General features: G+C 38.9%; 1 protein-coding gene across 1 annotated transcript in view; it reads left to right on the top strand.

The window, feature by feature from the left end:
• Positions 1-12,053, top strand: part of Znf292 (zinc finger protein 292) — an 82,341-nt gene extending 70,288 nt beyond the window's left edge. The window contains exon 8 of the mRNA XM_059254099.1: positions 3,109-12,053. Within this exon, the coding sequence (XP_059110082.1) occupies positions 3,109-10,227 (7,119 nt within the window). The 3' untranslated portion in view covers positions 10,228-12,053. The remainder of the gene's footprint in view (positions 1-3,108) is intronic.
• Positions 12,054-18,529: the final 6,476 nt, after the last annotated feature.

The following is an 18,529-nucleotide window of genomic DNA, read 5'->3' as shown; positions in this document are numbered from 1 at the left end:
AGGATAGAATTAAACATGCAAGCATAAAAACTATGAATTGCATATAAAGGCATGAATGAAAAAAATCTGAAATAATTTCATCATAGTAAGATTGGGGCTGGAGGAAAGGCTCTGAGCTTAAAAGCACATACTGTTCTTGTAGATGACCTGAGTTGAGTTCCCAGCACCAATATAAGGCAGCTCACAATCACCTAACTCCACTTCCACCAATCCAATGCCTCTAGTTTCTACTGGTACCTGCAACTCCTGTGCACAGACACACAATTTGTAAAAATTAACAGGGGCCTAGAGAGATGACTCAGTGGTTATGAGCACCAGCTGATCTTTGATATGATTCCCAGCACCCAACTGGCAGCTTACAACTATCTGTAAATCCAGGTTCAGGGGCACTGATGTCCTCTTCTGACCACCAAAACACACACATACGTATATACGTATTTAAACACTATCAGAAAGAATGACAGGATTGATTTGTCTAGTATGAATAATGTAAGTGTGAATAAATCTATAAAAAAAACAAAAATACACAAAATAATAAAGCATGAATGACACTATTTGTCTTAGTTTGAGGTTCTTTTGCTGTGAAGAGACACCATGACCATGGCAGCTCTTACAAAGGAAAACATTTAATTGTGTGGCTTACAGTTTCAGAGATTTAGTCCATTATCATCATTGTAGGAAACATGGCAGCATGCAGGCAGACATGGTGCTAGAGAAGGGCTGAGAATCCTACATCTTAAGGCAACAGGAAGTGGTCTGAGACACTGCATATATGAGACCTTAAAGCCCACCTCCACAGTCACACATTTTCTCCAGCAAAGCCACATCTCCTAATAGTGCCACTCCCATTGAGCTTATGGAGGCCAATTACATTCAAACTACCACACTACTAAACAGTGATACTATTTAAATGACCAGATTTTAAAGGAGTCAGAACATTTTGAAATGCAGGAACAGAGTAATTGGAAATTTTAAAACACCATAGGTAGAGCACAGGTTATATGCAGGTGAAGAGGCTCAAAGGACATTTGAGTCCACACATTTATCAAAGAGATGAGAATCTTGTCACGAGTGTACTCCTAGCCTTGTGTTGCTGATTTTCTTTTGGTAACCTGGATCAGAATTCAGCTCATTTCTATTTAAATATATACAGAGGACATCTTCTAAAGATATTGTCATTGCATAGAATCTAAAAATTCAGCATGATAATGGTTATTTTAATTATCTACAAATTCTTTTGAAAGGTGAAATAAAAAATAAAGTAAACCTACTACTCCATCCTCCTTTAAAAGTACCTTTTATTGCCTGTATTTGATCAGTAAGCCTTAAATAAATTTTTATATTTATTTTGTCCAGAAATGATTTGTTTTATCTTTCTACTTTCCTGCTCTTCCTCTCTATTTTAGCCCTGCTAACTCATCTTTAGTTTTCACTTAATATACTATGATGCCACAGTTAAAAATAAACTGAAAAAGAGCAGTAGGTTTCCTAGGATGTGACTGTGTAGTTTTAATCATCAGCTTGTGTTACTACTAAACAACTCGCTTAGTCAACAGCATGGCAGAGCAGAAGGCACTTGCAACTAGAAGTCAGGTTAGCTGGCTATCAATCTTACCTCACTGCTGACTACACTGATCAACTTAACCACTCTGGGGTTCGTTTCTCAGTTAAATTGAGTCCAAGGAGTGGGGTAAAAGTGCCTGTCCACCTTCATCCTTACTCCTTCCTTCCTTCCTTGTAAGGAGGCCATACTGCTAGGCATCATGTTGGGAAAACTTGGACTAGAGCTTCTCTCTCCATGATGACTGTCATATTTTATGTGCCCAGTGGTCCTTCATAGTTATGTAACATAGATGGCAGAATACTCTCATGTCAGAAACATTTGTGTTGGTAGTGTGCTTTTACTCATCAACATTCAGATTTAAGTGGTTTTTAAGAATTAATCTCTCATGTAATTTCACTGTATTATGGAAAATGGGTGTGAATTCAAACTGTTTAAAAATATACCTGCTATGTAATCAGTTTATGATTTAAGTGTTGCCTATTGCTTAATTTTCCAGTATACACAGTGAAAACTCTAAAGAATGAGATGTTTGATAAGATTCTTTTTGTGTGTGTGGCATCATTTGTTACGTTTTACATGTAGTTACAACATACAAATATGTTTAAAACAAGCCATTTGCTTTGCTAGGTGTCATGGTGCACAAATGCAATCTCATCTCTTGTAAGTCTGATCCAGAACGATTATGAAGTCGGCCCAGCCTGGGCTACAAAGCATGCTCCTGTCTGAAAAATCAAAGAAAACCACTGGACGATGGTGGTGCATGCATTTAATCCCTGCACTCGGAGGAAGGGGCAGTGGATCTCTGTGAGTTTGAGGCTAGCCTGGTCTATGGTGTGAGTTCCAGGACAGCCAAGGCTACACAGAGAAACCCTGTCTCAAAAAACTAAAATAATTAAAAAAATCAAACCAAACCATTTGTGGTTAGTACGTTGGAACAAATCCTTGCTCAGCAGTTGGCACGTATCAGAAGTCTCATTAGGATTCCTCTCTAGAATATCTGTAGTTGTACTTTATGGTCTTTTGCTGATCTTTGGAGAAAGAGTTGACACATTAGAAAAGTTATTTTCCTCAATGTTAGTTTCCTTTATCCATACATTCTCTGATGTCTGGATCCTTCCTTAAATTCATTCCCTTCCCCCTTCATTTTGTGAGTTTTCTAAATATCACATTCTCTAGAATTCTCACTGTCTCTCCCGCCCCTTGACCTCTGCTCTATAGAAAGGATCTGAGAAGTAAGAAAGGTGAAATAACTTCCATGTTTGCCTGTATCAATGATCTAGGTTTTTTGTTGTTGCTGTTTTTGTTGTTCTTTGATACAGGTCTTTGTTTAGTTTTGCTACTTGTGTTTGTAATGATTTTCAGGTTACTTGTAAACCCATATCCACACCAAGTTGATTTAGAAGGCATGTCTTTTCCAATATTGTTATTTTAAGATTTGAAAGCAACACACGTCTCTTTTGAAAGCCCAATTAAAAAAAAAAAAAGAAACAAATCTGCGCTGGATAGTGTCAATTAACCTTTCCTGTTTTTTATTTATTTCACAGACTGAAGGGGCTGGACTTGCTACTTGCATAGAATTATGTGTAAAAGCTCTTCGCTTGGAATCTACAGAAAACACTGAAGTGAAAATATCAGTTTGCAAGACCATTTCGTGTTTGTTGCCCGATGATCTGGAAGTGAAACGTGCTTGTCAACTGAGTGAATTTCTTATTGAGCCTACAGTAGATGCATATTATGCTGTGGAAATGTTATATAACCAGCCAGACCAGAAATATGATGAAGAGAATCTCCCTATACCCAATTCTCTACGTTGTGAGCTCTTACTTGTTTTGAAAACTCAGTGGCCCTTTGATCCAGAATTTTGGGATTGGAAAACCTTGAAACGACAGTGTCTTGCACTAATGGGAGAAGAGGCATCTATTGTATCTTCAATTGATGAACTGAATGACTGTGAAGTGTATGAAAAAGTGGATTACCAGGACGGAAACAGAGAAGCCTCTGTGAATGGTCTTTCTGGTGGACTTGGTACTAATTCTGGCCTGCTGATGGATACTAGTGATGAAAAGCAAAAGAAGAAGGACATAAAACAATTCAAAGACAGGGGGTTTATATCTGCTAGGTTCAGGAATTGGCAAGCCTACATGCAGTATTGTGTGCTATGTGACAAAGAATTCCTTGGACACAGAATAGTACGGCATGCTCAAAAACATTACAAAGATGGGATTTACAGCTGTCCCATATGCGCAAAGAATTTTAATTCTAAAGAAACTTTTGTCCCTCATGTCACACTGCATGTTAAACAGTCTAGTAAAGAGAGACTAGCGGCTATGAAACCATTAAGAAGATTGGGAAGGCCTCCGAAAATCCCAGCCACCCATGAAAGTCAGAAGACCAATACTAATGCTGTGGGTAAACAGGAACAACGCCCCATAAAAAAGAACAGTCTCTATTCCACAGATTTCATAGTGTTTAATGACAATGATGGTTCTGATGATGAGAACGATGACAAAGATAAATCTTATGAGCCAGAGGTGATCCCTGTCCAGAAACCAGTACCTGTTAATGAATTTAATTGCCCTGTAACTTTTTGTAAAAAGGGCTTTAAGTACTTCAAAAATTTAATTGCTCATGTAAAAGGTCATAAGGATAATGAAGATGCCAAACGCTTTCTTGAAATGCAAAGCAAAAAGGTCATTTGCCAGTACTGTCGACGGCATTTTGTGAGTGTCACTCACCTCAATGATCATTTACAGATGCACTGTGGCAGCAAGCCGTATATATGTATACAGATGAAATGTAAGGCTGGTTTCAATAGTTACGCGGAGCTGTTAGCCCACCGAAAGGAGCATCAAGTCTTTAGAGCAAAGTGCTTATTTCCAAAATGTGGCAGAATTTTTTCCCAAGCTTATTTACTGTATGATCATGAAGCACAACATTATAATACCTATACTTGTAAGTTCACAGGTTGTGGTAAAGTTTACCGTTCTCAGAGTGAGATGGAAAAGCATGTGGATGATCACAGTGCTCCTGAAAAAGAGCTGCCTCCTGAAGACCAGCTTAATTTATCTGGAAATGATGTGAATCAGAACACAGAAGGGAGTACTGGGGGAGAAAGAACAATGCTTTCTTCAGAGAGAAGCATTGAAAAGAGCTTAAGAGCAGATAGAAGTGATGATTGGGATAAAAGCCAAGCAGAATCAGCTGTGACTCAACAAGGCCAGCTCTCGGCCTCTGAACTCAGGCAAGCTAACATACCATTGTCAAATGGTCTGGGAAACCCTGAAAATACTACTGTTCTTCAGACCAATGAAGTAGCTGTGTCCATCAAGGTGTCTCTCAACCATGGGACTGAGGATGACTTTGGCAAGCAAGAAAACCTAACCATGGAAGGCACTGGTGAGCCACTGGTGACAGAGTTGCATAAACCCAGTGACGGTGCTGCTGTTGGGTTGTGTCATCCATGTCTTCAAGAGCAGAAGCAGCATGAGCACCTAAATGAAGCCCAGATGGCTCAGAATTCTTTAGCAAATTCCGAATCGATGAAGATGGGTGACCTTAACCCACAAAACTTAGAAAGACAGGTGAACACTCTGATGACCTTCTCTATACAAAGTCAGGCGGGACTTCAAGACAGCTCACAAACTCCCAAGTTTGAATGTGGAGGTGATGTTAAGACATCATCCAGCCTTTATGATTTACCTCTTAAGACACTAGAAAGTATTGCATTTGTTCCATCGCAGCTCAGCCTGAGCAGTTCACTGGGAGTTCCATCAGTACCTCCAAAAGCTCCAGTTCAGAAATTCAGCTGCCAGGTCGAGGGGTGTACTCGAACGTATAACTCCTCACAGAGTATTGGAAAACACATGAAAACAGCACACCCTGACCAATACGCTGCTTTTAAAATGCAGCGCAAAACTAAAAAAGGTCAGAAACCTAACAACTTAAATACACCAAATCATGGAAAGTGTGTTTATTTTTTGCCATCCCAAGTGAGCAGCTCTAATCATGCTTTTTTTACACCACAGACCAAAGCCAGTGGGAATCCTGCTTGTTCAGCCCAGTTGCAGCATGTCTCGCCTTCCATTTTTCCAGCTCATTTAGCAAGTGTATCAGCTCCATTGTTACCCTCAGTGGAAAGTGTCCTAAGTCCAAACATACCTGCTCAGGATAAGCATGGACAAGATGGTCTATTATGTTCACAAATGGAAAACTTGTCTAATACTGCCTTGCCCTCACAAATGGAAGATCTAACCAAAACAGCTTTGCCTTTGAATATTGACAGCGGCTCAGATCCTTTCCTTCCTTTACCCACAGAAAATAGCTCTCTCTTCCCTTCACCAGCAAACAGTGAGAATAATTCAGTATTTTCCCAGCTGGAGAACAGTACAAATCATTATCCCTCACAGACGGAAGGAAACATGAGTTCCTCCTTTCTTAAAGGAGGCAGTAGTGAAAATGGGGTTTTTCCTTCACAAGTCAGCATTGCAGATGACTTCAGTAGCACCAGTGCCCAACAGTCTGCATCTAAAAAAGTGAAAAAAGACCGTGGTCGAGGCCCAAATGGGAAGGAAAGAAAACCCAAGCACAACAAAAGGGCTAAATGGCCTGCGATTATCAGAGATGGGAAATTTATCTGTAGCAGGTGTTACAGGGCTTTCACGAACCCCAGGTCCCTGGGTGGACACCTGTCTAAACGGTCTTACTGCAAACCACTGGATGGAGCGGAAATTGCACAGGAACTTTTACAGAGCAACAGGCAGCCTTCCCTTCTGGCCAACATGATTCTTTCCACGAGTGCAGTGAACATGCAACAGCCACACCAGTCTACCTTTAGTCCAGAAGCATGTTTTAAAGATCCATCATTCCTACAGCTTCTTTCTGTGGAAAATCGCTCATCATTTTTACCAAGTGCATTTCCTAGGTGTGATGTGAATAACTTTAATAACAGTGTTAGTCAGGAAGGCAGTGAAATTATTAAGCAGGCTTTAGAAACTGCTGGCATTCCCAGCACATTTGAGAGTGCCGAAATGCTTTCTCAGGTTGTTCCTGTAGGCAGTGTCTCTGATGGAGTACAAGTAAACACAACAGGGCTGCCAGGTCCAACTGAGACACCCTTATTACAGACTGTCTGCCACCCGAACACCTCACCAACAAACCAGAATAGAACACCAAATTCCAAAACTTCCACCATCAAGGAATGTAACAATTTGCCCATCTTTACACCAAATGATTTACTACTCAAGACTATTGAAAATGGTCTGTGCTCCAATTCATTCACTAACTCTACTGAGCCGTCGCAAGATTTTACTGATAATAGCACACATGTTTCTGTTATAAGTGGTCCTCAAAATACAAGATCCAGTGCTTTGAATAAAAAAGGAAATAGTGCATCTAAGAGAAGAAAAAAAGTTGCTCCTCCAGTAATGATACCCAATGCTTCCCCAAATGTGGTACCAACTGGCTTGACAATGGAGCTTACAGCAAAGAACCTTAAGGTCCCTGATACCAACGTTCGTTCAGATGTAATTCCAAATTGTGAACCTCAGGTTTTGGTGGAAAATCTCACACAGAAATTAAATAACATTGACAATCATTTGTTTATAGCTGATGTAAAACAGAACTTTAAAGCCAGCGTTGAACCACACCCAGTGTTAGCCCCTTTATCCTTAAAAACTGGAAATGGTGATTCCCAAATGACGGCTTTGAGCTCGTGCCCATCAGTGACTTCTGATTTGCAGGTGTCTGAAGACAATGTTATACAGAACTTTGAGAAGACTCTTGAAATTATTAAAACTGCTATGAATTCTCAAATACTTGAGGTAAAAAGTGGATCTCAGGGTACTGGTGAGACACCACAGAATGCTCAGATAAATTACAGCATGCAGCTTCCTTCAGTAAACCCTATCCAAGATAGTAAGTTACCTGATTCTCCTCAGTGTTCCTCTTTCCTAACTGTAATGCCAACAAAAAATAACATTCTTCAGTCTGAAGCATTACGTGAGGAGGATCAAATACAGGACATTTTAGAAGGTTTGCAAAACTTAAAATTAGAAACTGACCTCTCCACTCCAGCTTCCCAGTGTATGCTAATAAACACACCAGTAACACTGCCCCCTACTCCTACTAAATCAACTCCAAATACTGCAGTCCAGTCAGTTTCCGAAACAATACATATCCAGCTTAACGACAGAGTTAATAAGCCCTTTGTGTGTCAGAACCAAGGCTGTAACTACAGTGCCATGACAAAGGATGCCCTGTTCAAACACTACAGTAAAATCCACCAGTATACTCAAGAGATGATTCTTGAGATTAAGAAGAATCAGTTAAAATTTGCTCCATTTAAATGTGTAGTACCTACATGTACCAAAACATTTACAAGAAATTCTAATCTCCGGGCACACTGTCAGTTGGTGCATCATTTTACAACAGAAGAAATGGTAAAGTTAAAAATAAAAAGACCATATGGAAGAAAATCTCAGAGTGAAAATTTGTCAGCTCCACAAATTACTCAAGTGAAAAAACAGACAGTCATAGCGGAAGAAATGAAAACAGACTTACAGCCTGCCGTGGAGTTACCAGCAGTGGCAGATGACGCCCTTGGCAGTGTAGCAGTAATCCCAGAAAAACAACTTACAGAAAAAAAAAGTCCTGAGCAACCAGAAAGTTCTTCACAACCTGTCACAATCACTGTTGAACAATGTAATACAAATCTTACAAACATGAAAACCAAAGGAAGGAAAATTAAGAGACATAGAAAAGAAAAGGAAGAAAAAAGAGAAAAGAATCCGGTCTCCCAGTCTGTTGAATTTCCAGCAAGATACAGTCCATATAGACCTTACTGCTGTGTTCACCAGGGATGTTTTGCTGCATTTACAATACAGCAAAACTTGATTCTTCATTACCAGGCTGTACATAAATCAAATCTTCCTACGTTTTCTGCAGAGGTGGAAGAGGAAAGTGAGGTTGGCAGAGAAAGTGAAGAAGCTGAAACTAAACAATCAATGAAAGAATTTCGGTGTCAGGTGAGTGACTGTTCTAGAATTTTCCAAGCAATTACTGGCCTAATACAGCACTACATGAAACTTCATGAAATGACCCCTGAGGAAATTGAAACCATGACTGCTGCTGTGGATGTTGGCAAATTTCCTTGTGACCAGTTGGAGTGTAAATCTTCTTTTACAACATATCTGAGCTATGTTGTTCATCTTGAGGTAGACCATGGAATTGGAACAAGGACAAGTAAAACAGAAGAAGATGGCATATACAAGTGTGATTGTGAAGGCTGTGACCGGATATATGCAACTCGGTCTAATCTCCTCCGACACATTTTTAATAAGCATAATGACAAACATAAGGCTCATCTGATTCGGCCAAGAAAATTAACTGGCCAGGAAAATATATCAAGTAAGGCAAACCAAGAAAAATCAAAGTCTAAACATAGGGCAACAAAACACAGCAGATCTGGAAAAGAAGGAATGAAAATACCTAAGACCAAGCGAAAGAAAAAAAGTAATTTCGAAAGCAATAGTGCAAAAGTTGTGCAGATTGAAGAAAATAAGCCTTATTCTCTAAAACGTGGAAAGCATGTCTATTCCATAAAGGCTAGAAACGATGCCTTGTCAGAGTGCACAAGCAAATTTGTGACGCAGTATCCATGTATGATAAAGGGGTGTACTTCTGTTGTTACAAGTGAAAGCAATATAATTAGACATTATAAGTGCCATAAATTGTCCAAAGCATTTACATCACAACACCGCAATATTCTTATTGTCTTCAAGCGGTATGGCAACCCACAAGGAAAGGAGACTTCTCAGCAAGAGGATGGTAAAGATGATATAAAAGATTCTGACACGTTTGTGTTAGAGAAAAGTGATAATACAAAAACAGCTACCATCCCACAGGAAGAAGGTATAAAAGGTGAAAAAGATGAAATGGATGAGCTAACAGAATTATTTATTACAAAATTAATAAATGAAGATAGCACAAATGTAGAAACTCAAGTTAATACTGCTTTAAAGGTAAATAATGATTTTCAGGAAAATGATTCCAGCCTACCAGAAAAACAAAAGACAGGTAATTTGAAGAGAGTTTATAAGGAGAAAAGCACTGTGCAGAATAAGAAAAGAAAGGTTGAAAAAACTGAGCCAGAATTATCATTGGAGGTAAATACCTCACGTAAGGACGAAGAGACTGCTGTGGCAGTTCAAACCACCGAGGAGCATCCTGCATCCTTTGACTGGAGCTCCTTCAAACCAATGGGATTTGAAGTGTCATTTCTTAAGTTTCTGGAAGAGTCTGCAGTGAAGCAGAAGAAAAATACTGACAGAGACCATTCAAATGGTGGAACTAAGAGAGGATCCCATTCAAGTTCAAGAAGAAATGTTGATAAGACCACTGTGACTGGTGGAAATCACACGTGTTCTTGTAAAGAAAGTGAAATCTTTGTACAGTTTGCCAATCCCTCCAAGCTTCCGTGCAGTGAGAATGTAAAAATTGTTTTAGACAAGACTCTTAAAGATTGCAGTGAGCTTGTCCTAAAACAGCTTCAGGAAATGAAACCTACTGTCAGCCTAAATAAACTTGAAGTACTATCAAATGATCCAGATAGGACTGTTTTGAAAGAAGTCAGTATAGGTAAAGCCACAGGCAGAGGGCAGTACTGATAGATAACTCATGTACTATAAATGCATATCATTTGTAGTTTTATTTTAAATAGAAAGCCATCAAGCATGCTGTAATTGTGAGCTTTTTAATTTGTTGAATGAATTAACTTAGCTTTAAAAAATGAGGAAAAAAAAAAAAGCCATGACATTTGTCATGTAGAACTTTATTTTATCCCTATGGGACTTGAGCAAAATCAATACTTCAGTTATTGTAAATAATTGAGTTAAGCCTCAAATTTCTGTCACCTAGTTGTCCTTTCCATGAACTATACTGAATTATCTGTATGACTGGTATCTTTTCAGCAGATCACCACTCATGTATAGCAGTACTCTTTATTTGTAGATAGGTTTTGTATATATTTATTATTGTAAATCATTTGCTGCCACCAGCAGTCTGTAAGTCTAAATAAGTAAATGATACATTTATATTTGCAATTTTAATTTTAACGAAGTGATCAAGTTTTTAAACTTTTATTGTTTTAAATTAAGAACTTTTTGAACTAAAACTAGAAACTGCCGTAGTTAATTTTTTTTAACATAAAAAAAATTTGCAAGATGCTGTCAAGGTGGTTGGCACGGTAGGCACATTACAGCGTTCTGCTTTGTGAATTTGCCATCCTCCATTCTTGGATGGTGTTCATGTGAATCAGAGCAGACTCCTCCGTAGTTTCATAGAGCTACAGATTTTTTTCCTTTTTCCATTGCTTCTAATTGGATATAGTTAATATGAGTCCATGAAATGTAATGGAAATGTGAATAAAGACTTTGCTACATTGAAGATTTTCAACATTGGTCTTTTAAAATATCCTTTGTCAGTGTGATAGGGACTAGTAGTGGAGCCGTGTAAATACCCAAGGTGGTGGTTTGTGAAGTAGCCCAGTGTTGCCTTAAATAAAATCACATTTCAGTCCTTCTTTCGTATGTGATCTTCTAAAGATTTTTTTTCTTCCCATTTTCTGAGATTTATGGATGGTGTATAGCTTTAAACTGTATAAACTTTTGTGGAAAGAATTTTTTAGACATTTTATAAATTTTAAAATTGGTATCATCAAAGTGAGCCCATCTTGTGTTTATAAAATGCAAGAATCCTTAACATTTATAGTTACATAGATGAAACACTTTCTATAAGGAAGTCATATGTTTTGATTTTACTATTTATAGGCATTAGGTTGTGCAGATTTGTCTGTATTTTTCACATTATCTAATGATACTGTTTTCATTAGATTAGTCTTCAAGAACAGTATTAGTCATGATTGATTATTTGATCATTCAGTATCTAATTCTAGCTTAGCTTTATTCACCAGACCTATGCTTCAAGGTAGGAGTTATTTCTGGAGCACTGACCGCCTCGTGGAAAGCACAGCTAAAGTCAGTACTGGAAACAAGGCATCCTTTGAATAGTTACTTTCATCTTTGTTTGCCATCATAGCATTATTGTTTTGTTTTCTTTTGTTTGTCATATTATAAAGCAGTTGCATTCACAGTGTTAGCCTGAGCTGTGGTGTTGTGGTCACATGGATGTGTGTATCCCCTGTACAGCATCAGACTTGCAGGAGAAATGAATCACTTGACTGAAATTGCTGGGACTCTGAATAAATAAGCATGGCGAAGGAATGAACTTAATTTCTTTTGGAAACTTTTAAAGTTTTATTATTAAAACATTACAGTTTTATTGGGGGACCTAGTGAGTTGTGTTGAGTAGTTGGTTTCACCTTAAGGTTTCTTTCCAGTATGCATAAAACTTGACACATTAAAATCCTTACCATTTGATAAGCCCACTGTTATTTATTAATGTTAAAATAAAAGTGGTTTTCATGGGTGATTTATATTTTTTATACAACTGAATTATGTGTTTGTTCATGGGATGTTTCCATACAGTTTTCTTAGGAGCGCTCCCAGCTCTTAAACATGGATACTTAGCAAAACTGTCTGAGAGAATGCAGTAGCAGAGAGGTTCATTATGAGTCATTGTAAGTTCGCCCCTGTAAAGCGAGAACTGCAGTGCACAGCCAGGCACTGTGGTCCACACACCCGATTCTAGTACTCAGAATCGCCTCACAACCCAGGCCAGCCTGTGCTACAGAACAAAGGCCTGTCTGCAGAAACAAGAAAGGGTACTGACAATATGGAAGAGAAGCCCCACAGTGTGTGTGTTGTCTTTCCTTATTAGAATATTGACCACTAGACATTCCTTCAGTTATTCTGCTGTATTATCAGAGAAAGAGCTTGCCAGCATTGAGTGGTATTTGTTTATTTATTTTATAGGTAGTGAATGCTAAAGTAATTATGAGAGTGAGCTCTTTTTAGTGTGAATCATGAAAGTATAAAACAAGAGTGAACTTACAGAGTAGCATGCTAGTAAAGCTGATATGGAATATAAAGTCAATATTAAATAACTTTCTCAATCTGCTTTTTTATTTTTATTTTTATTTTTATTTTTTATTCAAGACAGGGTTTCTCTGTGTAGCCCTGGCTGTCCAGGAACTCAAAGAGATCCACCTGTCTCTGCCTCTGATCACTGGGATTAAAGGTGTATACCACCACGCCCAGCTTCAATCTGTTCTTGAAATACCTTCTTCTTGCAACCTAAATTTACCCAAAGTTTCATCATTAAAGACTGGAGTTTTTTTCTCTTTTTAAATCCCAAGGATTTTAATAGTACAATTTAGAACTTTGTTATTCAAAGTACCCCATTACCCCAGTTAAACTTAACAGTTCTGGGAACTTGCAGCTGTTTTAACTTCAGTTATGGTTTAAAAGGCTAGACAGATAAAATTATTAATGAAGAAAAAGGTGGTCATTGCGTGCATATAAGTTGAACAGCTTGGGCTGGAGGGATAGCTCAGCTGTTAAAGGGTAGGCTCACAACCAAAAATATAAGAATAAGTTGAACAGCTTAACAACAACAATCAAGTACTCATTTTAGGCAGTTGGAATTGTTCAGCGAATAGACTGGGTAAATTGGAGATTAACAAGACATGTTTCTAGTTTAGAAAAAGTGATGCCAACAGAGTTAATACACCTTGATGAATTGGGGAGAAACTAGTGTTTATGAAGATCCTAGAAAGCATGGAGTCCAAACCTTATTCGGGGTCATGGATTGTGAGTTGTGGTCCAAGAAGATTTCCTGTGTGTCACAGCCTCTCTGAAAGGACAGTGTATATTAGCATATTAGGTATTTTAAAGTCTTGTAGAAAACAAGGTTGTTGTTAAAGAGAGAATCTTCCAGGCTTAGCTGATAATGAAAACGTTTTTCTTTTTTATTGTTAAAAGTGTGTCCCACTATATTAATGTCTGAGGGACAAACTGAGAACTGTCTCAGCTCTGTTGGTATATTGTTTACTTGAGTGCATGAGACCTTGAGCTCCATCCCCAGCATGACCAAAAAGGAGTGGGCACTTAGTGTTAGGCTCAGAATTGATAATCTGGTGTGCACCATCTCAGCTGTATATAGATGGTAGTTTTTCTGATGGACCTGCCATTCCAATTTTTTGGTCCTCACTTACTGGTTGTTAATGATTTGAATATAATTCTATATTCAATAATACTTATGAACATTGACTGGAGGGTTTTTATGCTCCCAAATCCAGTCTTCCTGTCAAAGTTCCTGCTAAGCCTTACAATGCTGCAGTCCTGCTCATTTGCATGACTGGTTCCTTATCCTTCAGTTCTAAGCTTTCATCCCCCTCCACAGGTCACTCCACAGACAGGACTTTCGGCTGACTTTCCCAATATGTTTTCTTTTACTGGGTTTTTTTTAAATAAAGGATTATAGGTGGGCCCTAGGAGCTGGTATTCATGCAAGTAAAGATGGGGAGAGAGATCTATCTATCTAATTATAACTTCCTTGGGTCCACACAGCTCATTTGGTTGCACAGTCCATTTCCACACTTTGTATTTAGGTTTACTCCCAACCCACCTAAAATTACTCTTTTCAGAACCACCTCCACCATCCGTGCGCACCGCCCCCCCCCCCTTTGTGTTTTCATACCTGTTGGTTCTTTCTCTGCCATTATTCGCTCCCTTGAGAGCATTCAGTACGATCAATAACAACTTGAAATTCTCACTCACACATATACACAGACCCTTGAGACAGGGTTTCTCTGTGTAGCCCTGCCTGTCCTGGAACTTGTTTTGTAGTACAGGCTGTTTTCAGATTTACAAAGATCCATCTGCTTCTGCCTCCCAGGTGGTGGGATTAAAGGCGTGCACCACCACTGCCTGGCTTTTGTGTCATTTTTGCATTACATTTTTGGCTGCTCCATATCTGACTTTCTGTACTTGGCCTCTGGGTCATGGGGTGTGTGTGTGTGTGTGTGTGTTTCTGTGTGTCTATTCTATGGCAGTCTATATTACCATCTCTGGCTTCCAGTAATTAACCTCTATCTGGGTCATTGGGAGGGGCTGGGTGTTTTAGTCCATTCTGTGGTGATCCATATTACCAGTGTACTCCAAGGAGCAACTTAACATCATTCCAGGTGTATACACAGGTATCTGTTTCAGAGCTAAGCATCATATACCCAGACTATCACCTCATCTTTGATCTGTTTTCCCAGTGTTCCTTATCTGGAAAGGGGAAGTCTGTGTCTGTAGTTTTCAAACTTACGTTCTTTGATGCTTCATGATAGTGGTCAGAGTTGCCATTTCTGCCTCCTACATAGAAAGAAACCTTTCTACTTCTCTTCATGGAATAACCCAGAAGACAATCATGTCTTACCTGGAACATTGTCCCCTTGGTTTCTTCTTGAATATCTCCACCACTAATGAGCTAGATCTTTTGTAAAATGAAATATTTAGGGAGTAAAACCCTTATTTTCACAGTAAACTTTGGAATGTTTATTTGGGGTTTATACTGTATACCTCTAAGCACATCTTGTTACCCTTTGCCTATTGTATTCTGGTTATATTGGTTTCATTTTAAATTCTCAAACCAACAAGCTTCCCATGTCTCAAGGCCTTAGTTTTAACTGCTTCTTTTGCTTGGAGTGCTTTTTACTATACTACAACTTACTCATCAAGTATAGTTTTTTTAAACCCATAATTGTTTACTGCTAAAACACTGGGTTTCCTTCCACTTGAGTTACTGCTTTTTCCTCTTTATTGAGATCAGAGTTGAATTACAGAGTTAATATTCTCAAAAGCATGATGCCAGTTATTGAGGACAAAATAATGAAATGAGATGATGATGCTCTGTAGTCTACATTGAGGGAAAGAAAGACTTCCCTAAAGAAGAAATTAGGGCAGAAAAAATCAGAGCTAATTCTAGACCAAAAGAAAAGAATACATTCTAAAAGGGTTAGGAGAAGCTTTTGAGGAAATGATAGAAAGCTGGTAAAGATAAGGTATAAACAAGGCGAGGTAAGCTAGGGCTAGATCATCTGATGTCTCACAGCCACATGTACTGGACTCTATCATAACTGGTGAGTTGGCATTTGAGTTTGAAGCGAGGAATAAGATTCTCAGGGTTTTAAACTTTCAGTAGTGAGTAAACAGTCCAGTAGGAAGCCAGGCGGTGGTGGCACACACCTTTAATCCCAGCACTCAGGAGGCAGAGGCAGGCGGATCTCTGTGAGTTTGAGGCCAGCCTGGTCTACAGAGCGAGATCTAGGACAGGCACCAAAACTATACACACAAACCCTGTCTCGAAAAAGAAAAAAAAAAAAATCCAGTAGGTAATTCAAGAAGTCTTAGAAGAATGATTGTCCCAGTCATTCAGGAAAGAAAACATTGATTAGAATGGTATGAGGAGAGTGGTAGAAAATTTAGGTAGGCTTGAGTGATCTAGAATATTTGATGTCATTTGATTATTGTGAATTATGAGAAAGGAGGGAGATGCAGGCAGTAGGAAAAATACAAAGTGTGGGGGTTGCTTTGAATAAAGGTTATGCCACTTAGCAGTAGGTAGGACTGGACCAAAAGCTTTAAGAATGGATAGTTATGGGCCGGGTGGTGGTAGCGCACGCCTTTAATCCCAGCACTCGGGAGGCAGAGCCAGGCGGATCTCTGTGAGTTTGAGGCCAGCCTGGGCTACCAAGTGAGTCCCAGGAAAGGCGCAAAGCTACACAGAGAAACTGTCTCGAAAAACCAAAAAAAAAAAAAAAAAAAAAAAGAATGGATAGTTATGAAGGGAGAAGTGTATATAGAAAAAGGTCCAGAGCTGGGTGGGTGCTAGGGAACTCCAAAGTTTAAAAGAAGAAATTACAGTTATTTAGTTTTAGGAGCCGGTTGGTATTGGTAACTGGAGGGTATGTATCATGGATTCCTGTCCAAGTTCTTAAAGGTGGTGGGCCAAAAGGTGTTGAAGTGCCCATGAGGGATTTGGTAGAGAGGTCAAAATGTGAGAAATGGTAAGATTTTGACTTTAGTAATTTATGTCAATGTCAGTGTTATTCACCAAGATAATGTAGAAGTAAGGCTGAAGGATAAGTGTTGAAATTGAGGCTCCTATAGGTTATCAAGGCAAAGACGTACAGTGTTCCTAACTCTGTTCTGGACTTCAAATACCTTGAAGGAAACATTGTCTTTCATCTCTTGGGCATTTAATGTATTTTCTTGGAATTGAACAGCTACACGAAAAAGTTTGGGCATTTGCCATTTTTAACACTAGGTAGAGATAATTTTCCAATCTCTAGTGGTAGTGGATGACATGTCATACAAGCATATAGAAAAGAGAAGGCAGTGAAGCTGCTAGACCTGAGGAACACCAACATTTTGTGGACAGAAGAAAGTGAACCAGCAAAGCCTTGGGAAGGAAGAGACAAGTGAGAACCAGAAACATCAGAGCAAGGTATGTGGCCCTACCAGGTGATAGCGGGAGGTCCATTAGTAAGAACTGAACCTTACAATTAGCTTTTGTTAGTCATTTTAACTTAGAAAATTTTAAGTGTTTTTCTAGTTAAGCATAGTGAATAATGATTGCTTGCCAACTAAAGGTAAAAGTTGGGGTAGTATATGGAACCTGTTCCCAAGAACAAAATTTGGAATGCTAGAATTATGACAGAACACAATTTAGACAAATTTAAAAAGTAGAATTGTTAAGCTCATTGTTGGAATAGAAACAAATTCTCAGCAAAAGAAAATGAAAATCAGAATGGTAAAAAATAGGACATGCATAAAGATTACTGTCAGGTCATATATTCAAGTTCTCATTTTGAAGGCAGTATGTGTAGCATTATCTGCTTGATCATGCAGTAGTCCTAGTGGCAGTCATTGGTTTGGAAGGAGGTAGTTTCATACTCCTAGTGGTAATGCATCAGTGACTAATTATGGGTAGTAACAATGCCTAAAAGTTGAAGTAAAGGGACTAGGGGTCTGTCTTTGGTCAGAGAGAGGGCGTAGGAATAAGGCTGAACAAGAGTCTGAATATGGCATTGAGCTGTATGAGTTATTTGGCTAGCCATGTCTGGAGATGACCATAGAAGTAGCCTTTTAAATTAGGGTGGAGATGAATGAAGGATAACATTTAACTAATGTTGGATAGGTTATGTTTGCACTTCATAGGAATCTGTGGGAAGACTTGCTATCCTGAATTAGGGACAGTAGCACAGTGCTTGCGGGTGGGAAAGAGCCCAGAAAGCAGTAGCCTATGCACATCTATTGTTGTGGGAGATCCAGATCAATTCAGTGAACATGACCTTGCAGTGTATAAATCTGTGAAGCAGAAAAGAATGCCTTCCACAGAAAATCCATTCTAGAGAACATAACAGAGTAGAAGCAATTAAAATATTCTGAGTAAAAGAATAAGAACATTTTTTAGTGGCCCTTGAGGGGGAGGGGGAGAAAGCTTTGTAATTTAATTCTATTAAGTTCGGCAGAAGTGTGCTATATCCAGCCTTCCCAACCCTATTTCTCATATATCAGATGAGCTAGTGACAATAAGATTTAGTTTTGGAGACTTAGAAGTCAGTCTTTGCCCCTCCCACTCTACATCTACCCTGTACCATGAACTTTTTTTTAAGGCTTATTTATTTATGTATTTTATTTTATTTTTATTTGATGCCGAATGCTGTTTCTTGAAGGAGGGAAGAGGTCTTAAATACAGGCTTACAACACAATGGGAGAACCCCAGAGGGCAGAAGTTCGCTACCGATGTTTTACAATCTTGCATCTAAGCTGTTAATGCCCATTATGCAGGATACACAGACAAGGAACTTCCCTTAAGCATTCAGGAGGGTGGAACCCGGCAGGGTATTAGCATAGAGAGGATATCAAGGTCAAGGTCAGCAAGCAAGGCAACAGTTACCCAAAACGGGCCAGGACCCTACAGGTCCCCCTTTCACTAAAAAATGAGCTTCTGACTTAG

Source organism: Peromyscus eremicus, chromosome 2 (genome assembly GCF_949786415.1).
Source record: "Peromyscus eremicus chromosome 2, PerEre_H2_v1, whole genome shotgun sequence".
Taxonomy (NCBI): domain Eukaryota; kingdom Metazoa; phylum Chordata; class Mammalia; order Rodentia; family Cricetidae; genus Peromyscus; species Peromyscus eremicus.
Note: the sequence above shows the minus strand (reverse complement) of the source record. Positions and strands in the feature narration are given on the sequence as shown.